A 17,672-nucleotide genomic window follows, 5' to 3' on the forward strand; every position below is an offset into this window, starting at 1 on the left:
CAGTTCAGCAGCCCTCTGCTTCCTCATCCAGCTCCTCCCTTCCCAGGCAGCACGCAGGGAACAGGAGTAGAAGGAGTGAGTATAGAACACACAGAGCAAAGAGAAATTATTTTGGTGAGGTTAAGAGGGGCTGAATGGGGATCATTAGGGTGAAGAGACAGGTCGGGGGATGAGAGTGCATCAGTGGGGGGAAGAGGACTTTGGTTGTGTTAAAGAAAAGGGATTTGTTGATGGGTTATGTATGTGTGTGTTTATGCTAGATTGAGAGTTTACAGAGGGTATGCAAGGGGTGCAGGACATCAGGGCCATAATACAGTAGGGATACCTGACTCCTCTTTCCTCCCCCCTCTCCTCCCCCACCAATTCAGATTCTGTTTCCCTTGATCTTGGATTCTATCCCCCAGATCCTAGAGCTTTACTTCCTTGCTCTCCTTTCTCTCCAGATCCTGGACCCCCCCAAACATATCCTACCCCCTCCTCACCTTCCTCAATCCCAGAACCTCTCTCCCCCATCTCAGATTCCTGATCTTAGTCATCTCTCATCTTCCCCATCAGCAGGCTTTCTACTTCTCCTCCTGCCATCCCCTCCTCTTTCCTTCTGATACTCCTCCCTCCCATCCCCCCAGTCCTGTCACCTTTTCTTCACCCCATTCCTAGTTTTCCTCCCTTCTCCCCAACACTGGTCCTCTTAACCTCTCCTTTTCTTCCCCGAGATCTCCTCCTTGTACTGATACTTAAGATCCATTTTCCTCACCCAATAAAAAAAAATATATACAGACACAAGGAAGGTTGGAAAATGTCTTAATTTTTTTTATAATGTAATATAAAAGATGGAAATGTTTGCCAATGTATTTCAGAAGTTTCCAATTTTTGCCACAGAACCTACTCCTGAGCTGCCACAACGAGCTGTTGTGCCTTAGCCCTTCTGCTCCCTGTTGTCTGACTTTACAGGGAAGGGGAGTGATTAACGGCAGCAATAGTGCCTGGGGGGGGGGGGGGGGTAGCAAAATCCTAAATTTGTCTCTGGGTGGGTGGGGGAATTACGGTGAAAGGGTTCTGGGCAGAAGAGGGTGGGTTGGAGAGAAAGGATGAGAGGATTCTGGGCATAGCAAAAAGGGGGCAAATAGATTGGAGTGATGCTGATGTGCTGAGCAGGAAGTGGAGGGGAGAAAGAGGAGGATGCAGTGAGGGGGAGAAGAAGAGAGAGATGCTGGTCAGGAGGATAGAGAGAAGGAATGCTGGGTACTGTGGACAGGGACAAAGGGAGGGGGAACGTAGGACTTGGCAGAGAGGGAGGCTGTGCCAGGGTTGCCACTGCTAGGCAGCTGTGTAAGGGAGCGGGCACAAGAATGAAGGCTCGCCTAGGTTGCCCAATACCCCTACACTGTCACTGTGTAAGGACTGTCTGATCTGTTTATGATATCTGCTGGTTTAAGAAGAACTGATTCTTGGGGGGGGGGGGAGGGGTTCTGCTTTTTTGCATCTGCTGGACTTAATTTTTACTTTTTGTTTAGAGCACATTCTTTTCTAATCCCCACCTACACCGGGGCACATAAAATAATGAAAGGTGCTGACATTGGGTGAAAGAGGTCAGACTCTCACATTTATTTTGCGGGTTCAACGTTATGGTTTGGGCAGATCGTGAAGTGGGACCTGGATAGAAAATGGCAGGGGTCGCTCACAATTTTCTTGACTGTTCAGAAAAAAACACTCCCCTCCACGAAGCCAAGCCCCATGCGCTGTCCCCTTAGTGCTGGCTTGATAAAGCATCGAGACATAGTCACATCACGATCATATAAACCAAAACGCTCAACTTTATTTCTGGTTTTACAGCCAGTCACTATGCACAGGAATAGATTCGGGAGGCATAGAAATACTGAATACTCAGAACTCATGGGATGCGACAGACAGAGTAAAATCTCCCAGCTGAATACTAACTGGCACCCCCAAAAAATAAACGAGGCAATTGCTCAGCCTTCACTTGAACAGAAATTAGATCTCCCAACTCCACCTATCAACATTTTCTGGAACGTATGGCTTAGATCCCTTCCTGTTACAGTATTTAGAAGCTCCACACCCCATCTCATCCCAACCAACCCACATAGAGGGGCCGACGCAATAACGTGCGCACAGCTAACGAACAATTGGACGTGCTTTTTGGATGTGCTAAACTAACACCTGATGCAATAAGGGGATTAGCATGTCCAAAACGCGCATCCAAACAACTGCGTAGCCGAGAGCGCTCATCACAGGTAAATTCCATGTAGGTGAGACTATTAGCTATTATCCCCTGATGCAGTAAATAACCGGGCATCGCATGCACACTTTTTAATGCAGCAAATTTAATGCCAGCCCCAGAGCTAGTGTTAAGTCATTCTGCAAGTCATGGGCTTATGAAAAAACTCCAAAATACTGTTCTCCTCCATAGAGGAGGAACCACAGAGAATAGTAGATCTACTACTCGTGGTGATTAACAATAAAGAATTAATGAAATGGATCGATTACAAAAAAAAATTTCCCAGAAGGGAAAAACAGCATTAATTTGGGGGTCTACCCACACTTTGGTGTGGGCTGATTTATATTTTGTGGACTTTTGAACCTCTTAGTGGCCCTGCAGAAGTTTTCTCGGCCCCAATTCACAGAACCCGTGTCCCCCCTCCCAGCACAGTGTGGTACAGTGCTCCATACGACTGGGAAATGTGGTCTCCTCTCTTGATGAGAGGGGGTATTACAGAACTTAAGGCCCATATGGGGAGTGGCTAAGAAGGGTTTTGAGTAATTCAACAAAAATCACTTGCTTCTGAGTTTATATCCTTTGATGACTTTTCTGGAAGCCATTCTGAATGACCGTCCCTTTTTTAAAAAGAAATTTTCAGACTCGCCCATACTTTCGGGAGCAGTGGGAGGGGATACAGGTGTGTATGTACACACATGCCTACTAGGCCTGTGCCCAGGGTAGCAAAATCTGTGGGGCAGCAAATGTCCTGGCTCTGCTGCCTTACATATTGCCAATTCCGCTCTGGACCTCCAGAACTCACCACCACACCCCTTCTCCATTATAATGATGCGATCCTTTGATGCAGTGAGCATGGGGAACTAAGGACTGCTCGCCAGGCCCCACCCCTTCTGGGCTATCCTGTATGGGGGTTGGGGCATGAGAGTATGGTCTTAAGCCCCTGTGCTGACTGCATCAGATCACGTCACTGAAGCAGAGATCCAGGAGGCATGGGTGTTCTGCATGCGCCGGGGCTCAGAGATTCACTGGGGTGGCGGTGTGGCATCACGCCAGCACTAACAGTGCGTCTAGTGGTAGCACCTGCTCAAATCCATCACTGAGGAGAAGGAGGCCTCCTGGGGGTGGAGATTGGACCCCCTGACCAAGGCCATCATGTCGTCTTCCTGACTGCCTGTCAGGGCAAAAACAAAAATAATTCTTTTTGTTCTTTTTTTAAAGAAAACATTCCTTTGGACTTTTGGTGTCTTTTGATTTTTTTTTGGTAGGCTTAAAGATGTGTGTGTATGTGTGTGAGTGCCTACGTGTAAGGTAGGTCCTGGTAATGGATACTTGCGAGAGTGATTGCGAGCAAGAAGTAGGGTGGACTGGAGGTGGGGAGATTGTCATGGTTATTGAGGACATGGAGATCCTGGTGCAACAGGTGGGTGACTGTGACCATCACTTTTGAAGAGACAAGTGCTGTGGCATTGACAAGGTTATCTCTTTGACAGCAATGCAAACTGCCACCAAGACTGGATTTTTTTTTTAAACTTTTCTAGAACATTCCAGTGTCATGCAATAGAGTAAAAGTAAAGAGTGTGTGAGACACCATCTTTCAGGGGAGGAAAAAAATAATAAAAGATTCATTTTTCTTCCCTTGATCACCAAGGACCATTGGGTCCTCAAGCGTGTGGAGTCTCGTTATCATTTGAACTTCTACCTTCTAGCACTACCTCATTGTTCAACCCTCAATCTGGATCCATCTCGCTTGATTCAGTTGTATCTCGAGGAGGAGTCACTTCTCATCCAGCTGGCAATAAAACCTGTCCCTCTTGACCAGTTATTTCCTTATCCCAAGAAGTTAGGAGATTGACGCCTATCCTGGATTTATAAAATTTGAACAAGAGCCTATTGCGGGAGAAATTCAAAATGAACTCCCTCCACACTATTCTGCCCTCTATTCAAATGGGAGAGTGGATGTATACCCTGAATCTGAAAGATGCATATGCCCTCATACCCATCCATCATGTCCATTGACGTTACCTTTGTTTCATGGTGGATTCTTCTCACTACCAATACAAAGTGCTCCCTTTCGGGCTGTCAGCAGCCCCAAGGGTCTTTACCAAATGCCTGGTGGTAGTAGCAACACATCTTTGTCATCAAAGCATCTGTGACTTCCCATACACGGACAACTGGCTAGTGTTGGGGTGTTCCCAGGGGGAGTACTGCAGTTCCTGCAGAAGATGATCCAACTTTTTTTAATCACTGGGATTAATTGTGAACTTCAAAAAATCAAACCAAAGGATCAAGTTCATAGTGGTATGGATAGACTTTGGAAGAGAGAATGTTTCTTCTGGTGGAGTGAATGTGCTGCCTTCAAATCTTGATCCAAGGGCTTCTACAAAAAGATCAAATCCCAGTCAGGGAACTGTTGATTGTCCTGGGTTATATAGCAGCAGGAGTTCATGAGGTTCCTTTAACCAACCTCAAATACAGATTCTTCAGTTGGGTCTTTGCACCGGTGAGGGTCACAGTGGAAATTAAGGGATCACTCCAATGATGGCTAAATGCTCTAGAGATGGGAGCTCCCTTTAGACTTCTACCCCATCAAGCAACTGCCAATGAATGTGTGGGGTGCACACATGGGTTTTTCTGAACCAAAGGATCCTGGTTGTAAACAGAACGGCCATTTCAGATCAATCTTCTGGCGCTTCAAGCAATCAGATATGCATATTATTATATTTCATTATGTTTATTTTATAATTGGTTTTTGTTTATTTATTTGAATGTTTGTATATTCATTTTATGAATATTTTATTTTGTATGTTGGTTGTAATCCACTGAGATTAGTGGATCAGCGGAATAGAAATCATTTAAATAAATAAATGGGCGAAATGGGTTCTGTTGGAAGCAATCCTGCCCTGAACAAGAATACATTTATTTGGAGTGGATAAATCCACATCTGAGAGTAGCCAGTGGCAGAATATCTCCTTTGATAACATGTTAGCTGTTTTCCTAAAGGGGACCCAATGGAGAAAGATATGAAGGCAGGAAAAGGCAAATTTAGAGGAAATGATAAGGACACTTCAAAAACAGCACAGCTGTGAAAGAAAAGAAAGAAATGAAGGTAAAGAGGAGCGAGACAGAAAGCTCTGGCAGGTAAAGGCAGGAAGAGGGGGGCGGGGATCTGCAGTGGGAGAGGAAGACACTTGGGAACTGACCAGTTTTCATTATTGATTTGATCCCCGAAGCCCGGAGTGTCCACCACCGTGAGTTTCATCTTTACTCCAGCTTCTTCGATGACTGCAAGAAGCAGATGGAGGTTGTCACAATTAGTGCCGCAAAACCTAAAATTCCTCCTCGTACTGTACAGAAACATTTGTAAACCGGAGCCTCTACATTCTGGACGTCATGTGATTGCTGTGAGCTGATCTTTTCCCCCTGTAACATTTAATGAAACGTGTAAGAACATGTATCCCCAGGGCAGATCCTGCACGGGCAGTGGGAGCGATAGTGACAGCTTTCTTACGTGTGCCTTACCCCTGCTCTGGAGGGTGCACCTCTAGGGACTAGAGGGGTAATTACGTCTCCGTGCCTGGGTGAGCTTTGTCTTTCGCTGAGACTACCAACAATAGTGTGAACTTGGGATGTTGGGTTTTTTTTGGTGATATATGCAAATATAGCTCATACATATTCCAGATTTGGGGAGGGAGGGGGGTGGGGTGTCTGATGACCAAAATTAAGCCACATTGCACTACTAGGATGATCCAGAATTATTTTTTTTCTGTTAAAATACCATTTTAGCACAGCTGGTGCAAAGAGCACCTGTGTTGATTTGCCCAGCCACAGGAGCATAACGCTGTTGTAGACGTGCACCTATGGATGAAAAATAAACTTGAAAAAAACAAGCAAAAAAAAGGTTTCCTCCCAGTTGCTGGTACATCATGAACCACAATTTCCTGGATCCCTTGCCACCCAAACTCAGAAGAAGGCTGAGGCCACTCAAGAGAAAAGAAACCGTGGCACAGCCACAGTCTTAAGGAATCAATAAAGGAACCAATATATATTTCTACTTTTAAAGTGACAATTTATTTTTCCTCCCAATGGTATTTATTTAACGTTTCCTGGCAACACTGCGTGCCTGCAATATGGCTTTTCAATCTACCCAACTTTTTGGTCATCTGTGTTGAAATTCTGCCATCTAGTGACAAATGGAAGTCTTTCCGCCCACTCATTGTCCGCTCCCCCTACCCTTGGGTTGTTGTTTGCTGGGAGCTGGGCACAGCAAGATCATCCCTGGTGTGTCTGCGCCCAGCTCCTGCTTCTGGCACAGGCTCCGTGTTCTAGGAACATGGTTCTGCCACGTTCAGCTGCATAGCAATGCCTCTTCCAGCCGGCGCTGGAAGGAGTTCCCAGGGATCTGCATCCTGCTCCCAGCCACGCGGACTGATGCAATAAAGAGATCAGCATGTCCAAGCAACGGCATAGCAGATAACACTCATCACATGTAAATTCCATGCAGGTGAGGCTCTTAGCTGTTACCCCCAATGCAGAAAATCGCTGGGCATCCAATGTGCACTTTTTAACAGGGCAAATTTACCTCCTGTCCCGGAGCTGGTGTTAAATTAATCTGCAAGTCAAAGACTCAGGAGGAATTACAAAAATATTGTCCTGTGTGGTTCCTACCTTTATTCTTAAATACATACTGCTTGCGGTGGTTAAGAATGAAGGTACAATGTTATGACTTGAAGAAAAAACAATTCTGGACGCATAATATACATGCACAATAGACACGCTTCAGGCCGATTTTGCCCCTTGCTATTGTGTGTGTATACTTGGCATCTTATTGCATTTGCCTGACAGAGAGGTTCCTAATTCCAGTTTAGGAAAAACTAGGGAAAACCTGGCTGGTGTTAATGGGACACAGGAAGGGCGGAGTAAATAGCACACACGTATAAAGCAAATGCAACATGAAATAATTCCTTGATCAATATATCTTGGCAACACAAACACACATTATTTGACCGATATACACCATTGTTGTGATTGCATTTCTAATAAAAGTTTCTGTTGCCAAGATATATTGATCAGGGATTTATGTTTACCATACATTATTTCACGTTGTATTTGGTGTTAATGGGAGCCAGAAAAGAAGACATGCCATGAGAAAGTTACAGGAATAATTGACACATTGAAACTGTGCTTACAATAGGTGAAAGTGTGCACAGGATAAATGGGCACCAAGGGTGAACATGTATGATGCACATAGGGTGAAGCACAGAAATCCTGCCACCTCCCGGTATCTCACTGGCCCCTGTCACTCACCATGGCTGATTGCCTTGATCTCCACGGTTTTGGGGATTTTGTCCTCGCGGCTCCAGCCTGCAGATTTGCGGCTCACCTGGGATTTGAAAAGAGTGTTCACCAACGTGGACTTGCCCAGCCCGCTCTGACCTGTGATCACAAGAGAGAGAACACAACTGCAGTGAAGCCACTACGCCCAGTGCCAGATGTGATTTACCATAATCCAGGAACCTGTAATTCCAGGCTCTGCTATCCCTCTTGCTAATACTGGATATCTCTTGTGCTACAACTGGCACCCTTGAGCTCCAGAAATGGTACCCACACCTCCTGTACCTGTATTCTCCCAGCTCCAGCACTGCTTCCAGCAGCTCCTGCACTATTATCCCCCAAGACTGGTATTTGGTTTTTTTTATATGTTTCTGGTTTTGTTTCAGCATTTTCCTCCACGCTGTACTGCCTTCCCTACGAAAATTAAGTCCAGTACTGACCCTTCTGTACCGTCTTGTTATGATCTCTCTATTCTTGCAATATATATTTGTGTAGGGGCAGAGGGGCAATGGGGAGGAGGAGGGACCTGAGATCCAGCACTGTGGATCCTCCACCTTTTCTACCCCACCGCTGCTGGTGTAACTACTAACATTGAAATTAATCAGCACGAATTACACCGGTCACTGCCATGTACACAGAATACCTCATGATTGACACCTGTCACTGCAGTGTGTGCTGAATGAGTATCGAACAACCTGCAGGTTCTGTTTCCACTCCCTTTTAATTTTTTTCTGCCTTTTCCATTATGCTCAAGGTGATTTATCAACATGAAACAAATCACAGGCATAATAAAACAGAATAATTAAAATAAATCACAATAAATAATCCAACAAATATATAAAACAATAAGCATAACATTAGAAATCTGAATTAAAAGCAAAATTTGGTTTTAGAAAGTATTTTAGCACAGAATCCTTGCTTTTAGCATTGTCTGCTACAGTTCTGTGAGGTTTGGATAATGGTGATTCGTTTATTCTTGTGCTTTTAGACCTAAAAGCTGCCTTTGATAGAGTCGATTTTCAAATTTTACTTCACAGACTGGAAGAAATTGGTATAAAGGGAAGTGCATATGAATGATTTAAATCATTTTTATCTGAAAGATCTTACCAAGTTCAATCACAAAATTATTTTTCAAAAATTTTTTTTTATCGAATTCAGTGTTCCTTAAGGGTCTGCATTATCGGCCACCCTTTTTAACATTTATCTTTTACCACTCTGTAAATGATTGTCAGGACTAGGGATTATTTATTACATCTACGCAGACGATGTGCAACTTTTAATTCCTATAAAAACAACCCTAGAGGATACTTTAAAGGAACTTGAATTATACTTAAATGCCATCAGGCAACTCCTACTACATATGAAATTAATCGTAAACAACCAAAACACAGAACTAATATTGTTAAGTAGAAAATCCATTTTTAATAAAACCTTCCATTTTAATACCAATTTTATGCAGATTGAATGCTCAAGCCAAGTAAGGGATCTTGGTTTTTAAATTGACTCTGATTTTAAATTGAAGGCTGACAAAGAAAAAAACTAGAGACTTTTTTAAGTTGCAAATTTTAAAGTGGCTCAAACCTCTGTTAGAGTTTATTGATTTTAGAAAGGTTTTACAATCTTTGCTTTTTTCTACACTTGACTATTGTAATGCATTATTTTTGGGAACTCCTGGGTCTTATCTTAGACCACTACAATTGCTCCAAAATGCAGCTGCTAGGGTTTTACGTGGGGGAAAGAAATTTGATCATATCACCCTTAACAAACTACATTGGTTACTAATTCAGCAAAGAATTGAGTATAAATTGTTGTGTATCTTATTTAAATCTATAAATAATAAACAAACTGAATGGATGAACCCTTTTAAAATCCGCCCCTATCTGTCTAATTTGTTCTGGTCGGACGGGGCCTTTGTGGCAGCGATCTCTTTTTTGCATTATGTGCAGAATACACTTGCTAAAAGTAATACTATTTCGGGATGGCACAAGCTGTTAAGCTTTGTTTTCAAGGACATCACCTGGACTCTTTAAGCAAGTACTGGACTTCTGCGTTGGGTGAGGATATTTCATCTGAGGGGATTAAGAGACCCTTCAAATCATTGTATCAGTATCTTACAGATTCAAATCTGAGAGAAATGAAATTAAGATTGTTCCACCATGCACTTATAGGTGATGTCAAGTGGCATAAGATGAAGATCACTTCCCCTTTGTGTGTTAAATGCCACTCTGAGCCTGGAAATACAATATATCGGGTTTTTTGCTGGGTCCTATGCTGTCTGCCTACTGGGACAAGGTGCTTCAAGTGTTGTTTGCAGCTGTACTGGGGTGCTGCTGCCACGCGAGAGGAAGTCGGGAGAATTCCCGAGTTCAGTAAAACACTCAGGATATAAATACATTCTTTCAGTTAGCGTTTTAGCAGTGGCCTGCAGGTGCATCTTACTGAATTGGACAGGAGACTCCATTCCCTCAATAGAAACGTGGCAAAGTAAAATGGTTCAGGTGATGCAAGTGGAATGGATGGATTTTAAAATGACCCAGCGTAAAGCAGTTGGTCAGTACAGGGATTTGTGGAGGGGATTCTTTGACCAGCTGCTGCTGGAATTGCAAATTAGTGTACTTGTGACGGGGATCTCCATGAACCAGAGGGGAGGGGGCAAACCTTGAAAGCTGTTTGATTCCCTGCATCTGCAATATAGAGGCCTTGTTATGGCTAGCGTCAGTCTCCAGCAAGCACTTGAGGCTTGGCATACCAAGGCTCTCTAGGTGGAAGAGAAGTGAGGTGTGCCCTTGCAGTGGTGAAGACGGTCCAAGTCCCGGCCACTCCGCCGACATACACATCCCGGGAGACCACACTATTATGGTGGTCTCTGAACAGTCCTCCGACCGTTCCCAGTCCTTTCAGACCTGCCGCAGGGAGCAGCAGAGGCGGCAGGCCAGACGGAGGTCAGGTTGGCACAGGACTGAAGCGGAGAAAGCAAGGCCTTGGAACTTGGAGCAAAGCACAGAGGAGTTCAGGATGAAGACAGGAACAAGAGGGATGAGCAGAACCCTCAGGCACCCTACCAATCCATTGCCAACAGGCGGCCCCAATGGACAGTCATGGACCACACTGTCTCCTTCACGCCCTACACAGCCCAGAGGCTGGTCGCAGACCACGAGAAGAGCAGGAGAAGCTCAGGAAGTCACTCAGCACAGGGTAGTGGAAACCCTTCGGGTCCTCCAGAGTTGGAACTAGGAATCAGAAGCAAGAGTCTAGGAACTCGGAACAGAAGCAGGAACTCTGAGGCATGGGTCCCTCATCCTGGAGCATCAGGACTGGAACATCAGGAGCAAGCAGGAACATCAGGAGCAAGCAGGAATATCAGGAGCAAGCAGGAACATCAGGAGCAAGCAGGAACATCAGGAGCAAGCAGGAATATCAGGAGCAAGCAGGAACATCAGGACTGGAACCATCAGGAAAAAGCAGGACCATCAGGAAGTCCAAGGGAGACATAGCCTAGGTAGACTAGCACCATTGCCAAAGCAAGGACTGAGTAAAGAGGAAGTCCTTTTATAGGACAGGAACAAGCGACTCCCTGGGAGGAGCTCAGATGGACCACACCTGGCTGGCCCTATAACTGGAGAGAAGAGCTGTGGGCCGACCCCTAGGGAGAAGGGCGTGGCCCAAACCAGGAAGTCCAGGCGAAGACTAAAGCAGGACTCAGGCAGGCCCTGAGGACGTCGAAGGCCTCCCAGGCCATGAAGCAAAACCTGGGCAAGCAGGTCAGGTGAGGCCCCGGCTTCGAAGCGGCCTCCAGAGAAAGGTGAGAGGCCTCCCGTAGCTCCAACTACAGGAGGAATCGTAACAGGCCTCTCCAGTTAATGTTTGTAAAACATGTAAAATGACTTAGCAAAAAAAAAATGTATTGCAAGTGGAGGAGTTGATCAGATACAGTGTGGGGTTCCCAAACACTTAACTGGGCATCAATGCAAGTTTAGGGTCTGGTGATTCCTGCAAAGTACTAGGTGTAGATAAGTGTTTTTTGTTGGATGGATGTGTGAATGAGTGTAATTAAAACTGGTGAGTATGGTTGAAATGCGTGACGAGGTGTGGTACTTTAAGAGTTACGGGCGTGGGGAGATAAAGTCTCAAAATTAAGTGACTAGTATACTTTTTTCTCTGTTCCCCTGACAACATTCATGAGCTATGTGAAATATTGCTATATATATATATATATATATATATATATATATGAATATATGAACATTAGAAATTGCCATACTGGGTCAGACCAAGGATCCATCAAGCCCAGCATCCTGTTTCCAACAGAGGCCAAACCAGGCCACAAGAACCTGGCGATTACCCAAACACTAAGAAGAACCCGTGCTACTGATGCAATTAATAGCAGTGGCTATTCCCTAAGTATAATTGATTAATAGCCATTAATGGACTTCTCCTCCAAGAACTTATCCAAACCTTTTTTGAACCCAGCTACACTAACTGCACTAACCACATCCTCTGGCAACAAATTCCAGAGCTTTATTGTGCGTTGAGTGAAAAAGAATTTTCTCCGATTAGCCTTAAATGTGCTACTTGCTAACTTGCTAACTTCAAGGAATGCCCCCCCTATTATTCGAAGGTGTAAATAACCGATTCACATCTACCCGTTCTAGACCTCTCATGATCTTAAAGACCTCTATCATATCCCCCCTCAGCCGTCTCTTCTCCAAGCTGAACAGCCCTAACCTCTTTTTGCCTTTCCTCATAGTGGAGCTGTTCCATCCCCTTTATCATTTTGGTTGTCCTTCTTATATTTATATATATATACTTTTTGTTTGGAGAAGGTACTTAATCTGTTTTGTGTTTACACGTATCTGTGCCACTTCAATAACATTTAGTTTGCAAAAAAAAAGATTATGGCACCTATAGGCAGACAAACAAGAATGGAGAGTTTTGCCCCTGGAAATCAGCAGGGGGAGTCCTACATTTTGGACACATTCGAAATTTGGTACCCTAAGCATGTGCCTATGTTGCCTGTGCCTAAATCTTGCCCTGACTGACATCTGTGAATAACAGATAATATATTTTCCAGATAAAGTGTATTCCATGCATTTAAAAAGGTCAAAGGAAGACCAAACAAATGCCAGCATAGTGTAATGGTGAGATGAAAGATTCAATTAAAACCTAAAGGGTATTGTTCAAAAATGGGAAGCAGATCCAAATGAGGAAAATAGGGAAGAGCATGAGCACTGGCAAGTTAGATATAACGCAATATGGCATTGTTGCAGGAACGCGAGGGAGCAGTCCCGATTTGGAGGAGAGAGTATGCCCTTGGGCCATGGCATGACCCCAGGGGAGGACCCCGGAGGAACGCCGAGGCAGGCGAGACGCATCCAAGCACAGGCAGACAGACTAGAAACTCGGGACCCTGACCTCTGTCGTACCCGAACACACCAGAAGAGACCCAGCAGCGCAATACTGGTCTCTGGGGTAGTCCTCCGGCCACTCGATAGTCCTTTCGGACCCGCCGCCTGGGAACGGCAGGTGCGACAGGACAGACAGAGGTCGAGGACAGGCGATGGCACTGGAACAAGGATGAGACAAAGGCACTTGGAGACTGGGACTAGACAAGGCACTTGAAGACTTGGACAAGACAAGGCACTTGGAGACTGGGACTAGACAAGGGCACTTGAAGACTTGGACGGGACAAGGCACTTGGAGACTGGGATGAAACAAGGCACTTGGAGAATTGGACAAGGTTTCAGGAAACTCAGAGGCTCGGACAGGCACTGCCCCTCAGGGGCTAGTCATGGACCACCCTGTCCTACCGAGCGCCCTACACAACCTGCTTGCAGTCCTAGGGGGACTAATCCAGGACGCCCTTCCCAAAGTCTGAATCAGGGGTAGGCAACTCCAGTCCCGGACTGCGACTAACAGATCTGGTTTTCAGAATAGCTACAACGGGTATGTGAGATGTAAATTTGCATGCACTGTTTCCATTGTATGCAAATACATCTCATGCATATTCATTGAGGATAGCTGTTGTGTCTGTCGGTGCTAGATGGCTTTGCCCCGTTTGCCTCACCTTATTCAGGGATCAGGTACTCACTCCTTGAGGGCCTGCTCTCCCTGCCTCAGTGCCGCTACCAACTTCTTCAACCTAGTGGAATCGCATAATAACAGCAAACATCTAGTGAGTAGTCTAACTTTCAGTCTATCTCATCCACAGTACTACCTTGCTGGGAAACCTGCACTGGAATCCCCCTATACCAACGGGGTGAGAAGGGTCCCCTCTGCCGAGGGTCCTGAGACTGCTACTTCCAGACTACCTCACTACTGCCACCTCTGGTGGAATACTATAAGCTGTTTAATAAAAGAACTAAACTCTGTGTTTGTGCGTTTGCGTTTAGCCCAGTACTGTGGTGCCTCATGGGGTTCCTCCCCGTGGGCGTGGTCATCTACCACAGTACCCAAGAATCCACCCAAACACCACTTAACCATAACAGATTGCTAACTCCATGGATTCGGCTCAGTTCACCGCATTGCAGACCATTCCAGGCCTGGCCCAGCGAATCTCTGAACAATAGAGTGCGCTGGAGAAATTGACTACTGCATTCAACTTGCTGCACACACAGATGAATTTACCCACCACCTCAGGTAAAGAAGCTACAACGCCAGAAGTGACGGTTAAGACTATTGTACCTCTATCTGCTCCTGCTCGGGGGAGGTTTGGAGATGCAGGAGATTAATCAGTGTTGCATGCACTTCTCCCTGCAACCTAGCCATTTTCCCACAGCTTATGCCAAGACCATCTATATCTTGTCTTATCTGGACGGAAGAGCGTTGACTTGGGCCTCTTCACTGTGGGAGCACGAGGATCCTATTCTACATGACATTGAAGGATTCCTTGAGCTATTCAAATCTGTTTTTGATGACCCGGCCCGGTATACCACTGCAGGATCTTCGTTGGTTCACCTGAAGCAAGGTAACCAACCTTTGGCTGACTTCTCTATCGAATTCAAGACACTGGTGTCTGAATTACATTGGGACCCTAAATGCCTGAGGACCGTACATAAGAACATAAGAACATAAGAAAATGCCATACTGGGTCAGACCAAGGGTCCATCAAGCCCAGCATCCTGTTTCCAACAGTGGCCAATCCAGGCCATAAGAACCTGGCAAGTACCCAAAAACTAAGTTTATTCCATGTAACCATTGCTAATGAAAGACTGAACTCTCGTCTGAAGGACGAGCTCACTGCTCGTGAAATGCCTGAGACCTTGGCTGAACTGGTGAAGTTGGCAACAAGGATTAATCGCCGACTTCGTGACAAGGTTCAAGAGACTAAGACTCCCAGAAGACCCTTTCAGGGTGAAACTTGAGTTAAGTCCACACCCAGGCCTGTTCCTCCGGTTCCAGTTACTGGCGAAGAAGAACCAATGCAATTAGGCCGCAGCCATCTAACAGCTAAAGAGAGAAGAACAAGGAAGAAACTGGGGCTGTGCATGTACTGTGGACAAGCTGGCCATGCTGTTCAAACATGCCCTATATGTCCGGTAAACTGGCAGACCTAAGTCCTGCGGGAGGACTCTTCTTAGGTCTTACTGCCCCAACTCCTCCACTCTCTCTTCCTGTATCCTTGATCTGCGGACTCTTGGAGTATCAGACTCTTACCCTAATGGACTCAGGGGCAGGAGGTAATTTCATTCTTCAACGATTAGTGGAGCACTTGCGGATTCCCACTACCACTATGAAGTCTCTGCTACTCCTATCTTCAATTCATGGAGAGCCCTTGCCGGGTGAAGTAACCCAGCTCACCGAACCAGTATGTCTGCGGACTGGTGCTCTTTTAGAGAAGGCCATGCACCCTATAGTGCTGGGGTTACCATGGCTGCAGCAGCATATGCCTCAGTTCAAATGGGCTACTCTGGAGCTGTCACGATGGGGCCCAGACTGTCACGGTAAATGCCTGATGGAGGTTGCTCCTATTCCCTGCATGCCAACTACCCCAGTGATGCCGGGGTTGCCACCTCAATATGCATCGTTCCAAAATGTGTTTTCTAAAGAAGCTGCAGACGTACTACCGCCTCACAGATTCTATGACTGAGTTATTAATCTGAAGCTGAACACTGAACCACCCAAAGGACGGGTGTACCCTCTCTCTGTGGCAGAGAATAAAGCCATGTCCGAATATATTCAGGAAAACCTTCAAAAAGGCTTCATAAGATCCTCCAAGTCTCCTACTGGCGCAGGCCTCTTCTTTGTGGGGAAGAAGGATGGAACTTTACGTCCATGTATAGATTACAGAGGTCTCAATGAGATAACTGTGAAAGACCGTTACCCACTACCTCTCATCTCAGAGCTATTTGACAGACTACAAGGAGCCAAGATCTTCTCCAAACTTGATCTTAAAGGAGCCTACAACTTACTTCGCATTCACTCAGGCGATGAATGGAAGAAGGCCTTCAACACCCTGGACGGTCACTTTGAATATTTAGTGATGCCCTTTGGCCTGTGCAACGCCCCGGCTGTCTTTCAAAATTTAATGAACGACATTTTCAGAGATCTCCTCTACAAATGTGTCATCATTTACTTAGATGACATCTTGATATTCTCTCAAGACATGACCACTCATCTGGAGGATGTCAAAAGAGTGCTGCAAAGACTCCATGAGAATCATCTATACACTAAGTTGTCTAAGTGCAAATTTCACAAAGAATCCGTACCTTTCCTGGGCTATATTGTTTCCAATTACAAAAACACAAAGAGCAAATGTTGCAAACCTGCCAAAACTTAATAGTATCAACACAAAAGGTATCGCTAAACACAACCATATATAGTTGTCACCGTTTGCCAAATCAATTATATTTTTCAAACTAATATCTTAGCAAAGTCCAACAAACGGATAAATGTTTTGAGAGAAAACAGGACTGCATCAGCAAGCCATTGTCGACGTGCTCAGTGAAACCACACCGAGCCGTCCGGTCTTTTCAATCATTTGCAGCCTGTATGTTGGAAAACACACCCTCCGGTGTTGCTTGCACACCCTCCGGTGTTGCTTGCATTTGTGTGTAAGTATGTGCAACTTGTGTATTCACATCATACTTTCTCAAAGGAATTCTGGTGATATAGTCCGGAAGTGCAATAGCCTCAAGCACTATTCTCTAGCAGGATAGATCATCATTGTCCTTTCAATATCGCAAAAAATGGTCCGTTTGACATGAATGATTTAAATACAGATAACTTATGTTCAAGATATGTTAGATGCTGACTCGACAGCGGCCGTGTTTCGCAGCCTTGCGGCTGCTTCTTCAGGAATCAAATAATCTTAATGCGAAATCTAGGAAGGGAAACAAAAAACATTGATACTAGATGATAAAAAGAACGAAGTTCAGAATATACTTAGCTGCAACGGTGTAGCCACCTGTTCATAACAGGACATGTAGTCTTGATGAAATCCTATACGACAACGCCGGGCTAGAGACCACATTCAACCGGTGTCAAAGATTAAATAGCCCGCTCTTTTGCGGGTGTGATGACGTCAGAGGACGTTTCCAGTTGCTATAGAAACAGGACGCTTACACAGAACGTAATGTGTAAGCATAAAAGGGGGCAAATAACCACCCCCGCCATGATGGAATCAGTTGTTCAAGCACACAGGCTCTCAAATCATCAAATGTATGTGAAAATTCTAAACAATGGGTGACTAAAGGGGCAGTAATTCTGTGCATGCTAATGCAAGAGCGATGTTCAATCAACCGTGTCTTCAGTGACCTTTTTGTTTTGCCCACATAACATAAATTGCAGGGACATTGTATAAAGGGAATTAAATTTAGATTTAGGTTTGATAACACGATGTGACAACTCAGTGCTGGTGTCTGAAAACAGCTTGGGGCCTATTCTGATATCATTCCCAAAGTCTGGCACCTCTTTTTGCTTTTTGATTTGACGAAGTCCCACATGAGTGACTCTTCAGGAAATTAAAAAGTCATGGGATAGGAGGCAATGTCCTCTCATGGACTGGGAACTGGTTAAAAGTCTAGATAGGAAACAGAGGGTAGGTTTAAATGGTTGGCTTTCCAAATGGAGAAAGGTCAATAGCAAAGTGTCATAGGGATTCGTACGA

General features: G+C 45.1%; 1 protein-coding gene across 2 annotated transcripts in view; it reads right to left on the minus strand.

The window, feature by feature from the left end:
• The window catches only part of SEPTIN3 (septin 3), a 54,567-nt gene that overhangs the window by 11,444 nt on the left and 25,451 nt on the right, over nt 1-17,672 (minus strand). For both annotated transcript variants that reach the window (XM_029590431.1, XM_029590430.1), the window contains exons 4-5: nt 7,541-7,669; nt 5,437-5,518 (exon numbers count right to left, since the gene is read on the minus strand). In XM_029590431.1, coding sequence (XP_029446291.1) covers nt 5,437-5,518; nt 7,541-7,669 — 211 coding nt within the window. The remainder of the gene's footprint in view (nt 1-5,436; nt 5,519-7,540; nt 7,670-17,672) is intronic.

Source organism: Rhinatrema bivittatum, chromosome 2, assembly GCF_901001135.1.
Source record: "Rhinatrema bivittatum chromosome 2, aRhiBiv1.1, whole genome shotgun sequence".
Classification (NCBI taxonomy): domain Eukaryota; kingdom Metazoa; phylum Chordata; class Amphibia; order Gymnophiona; family Rhinatrematidae; genus Rhinatrema; species Rhinatrema bivittatum.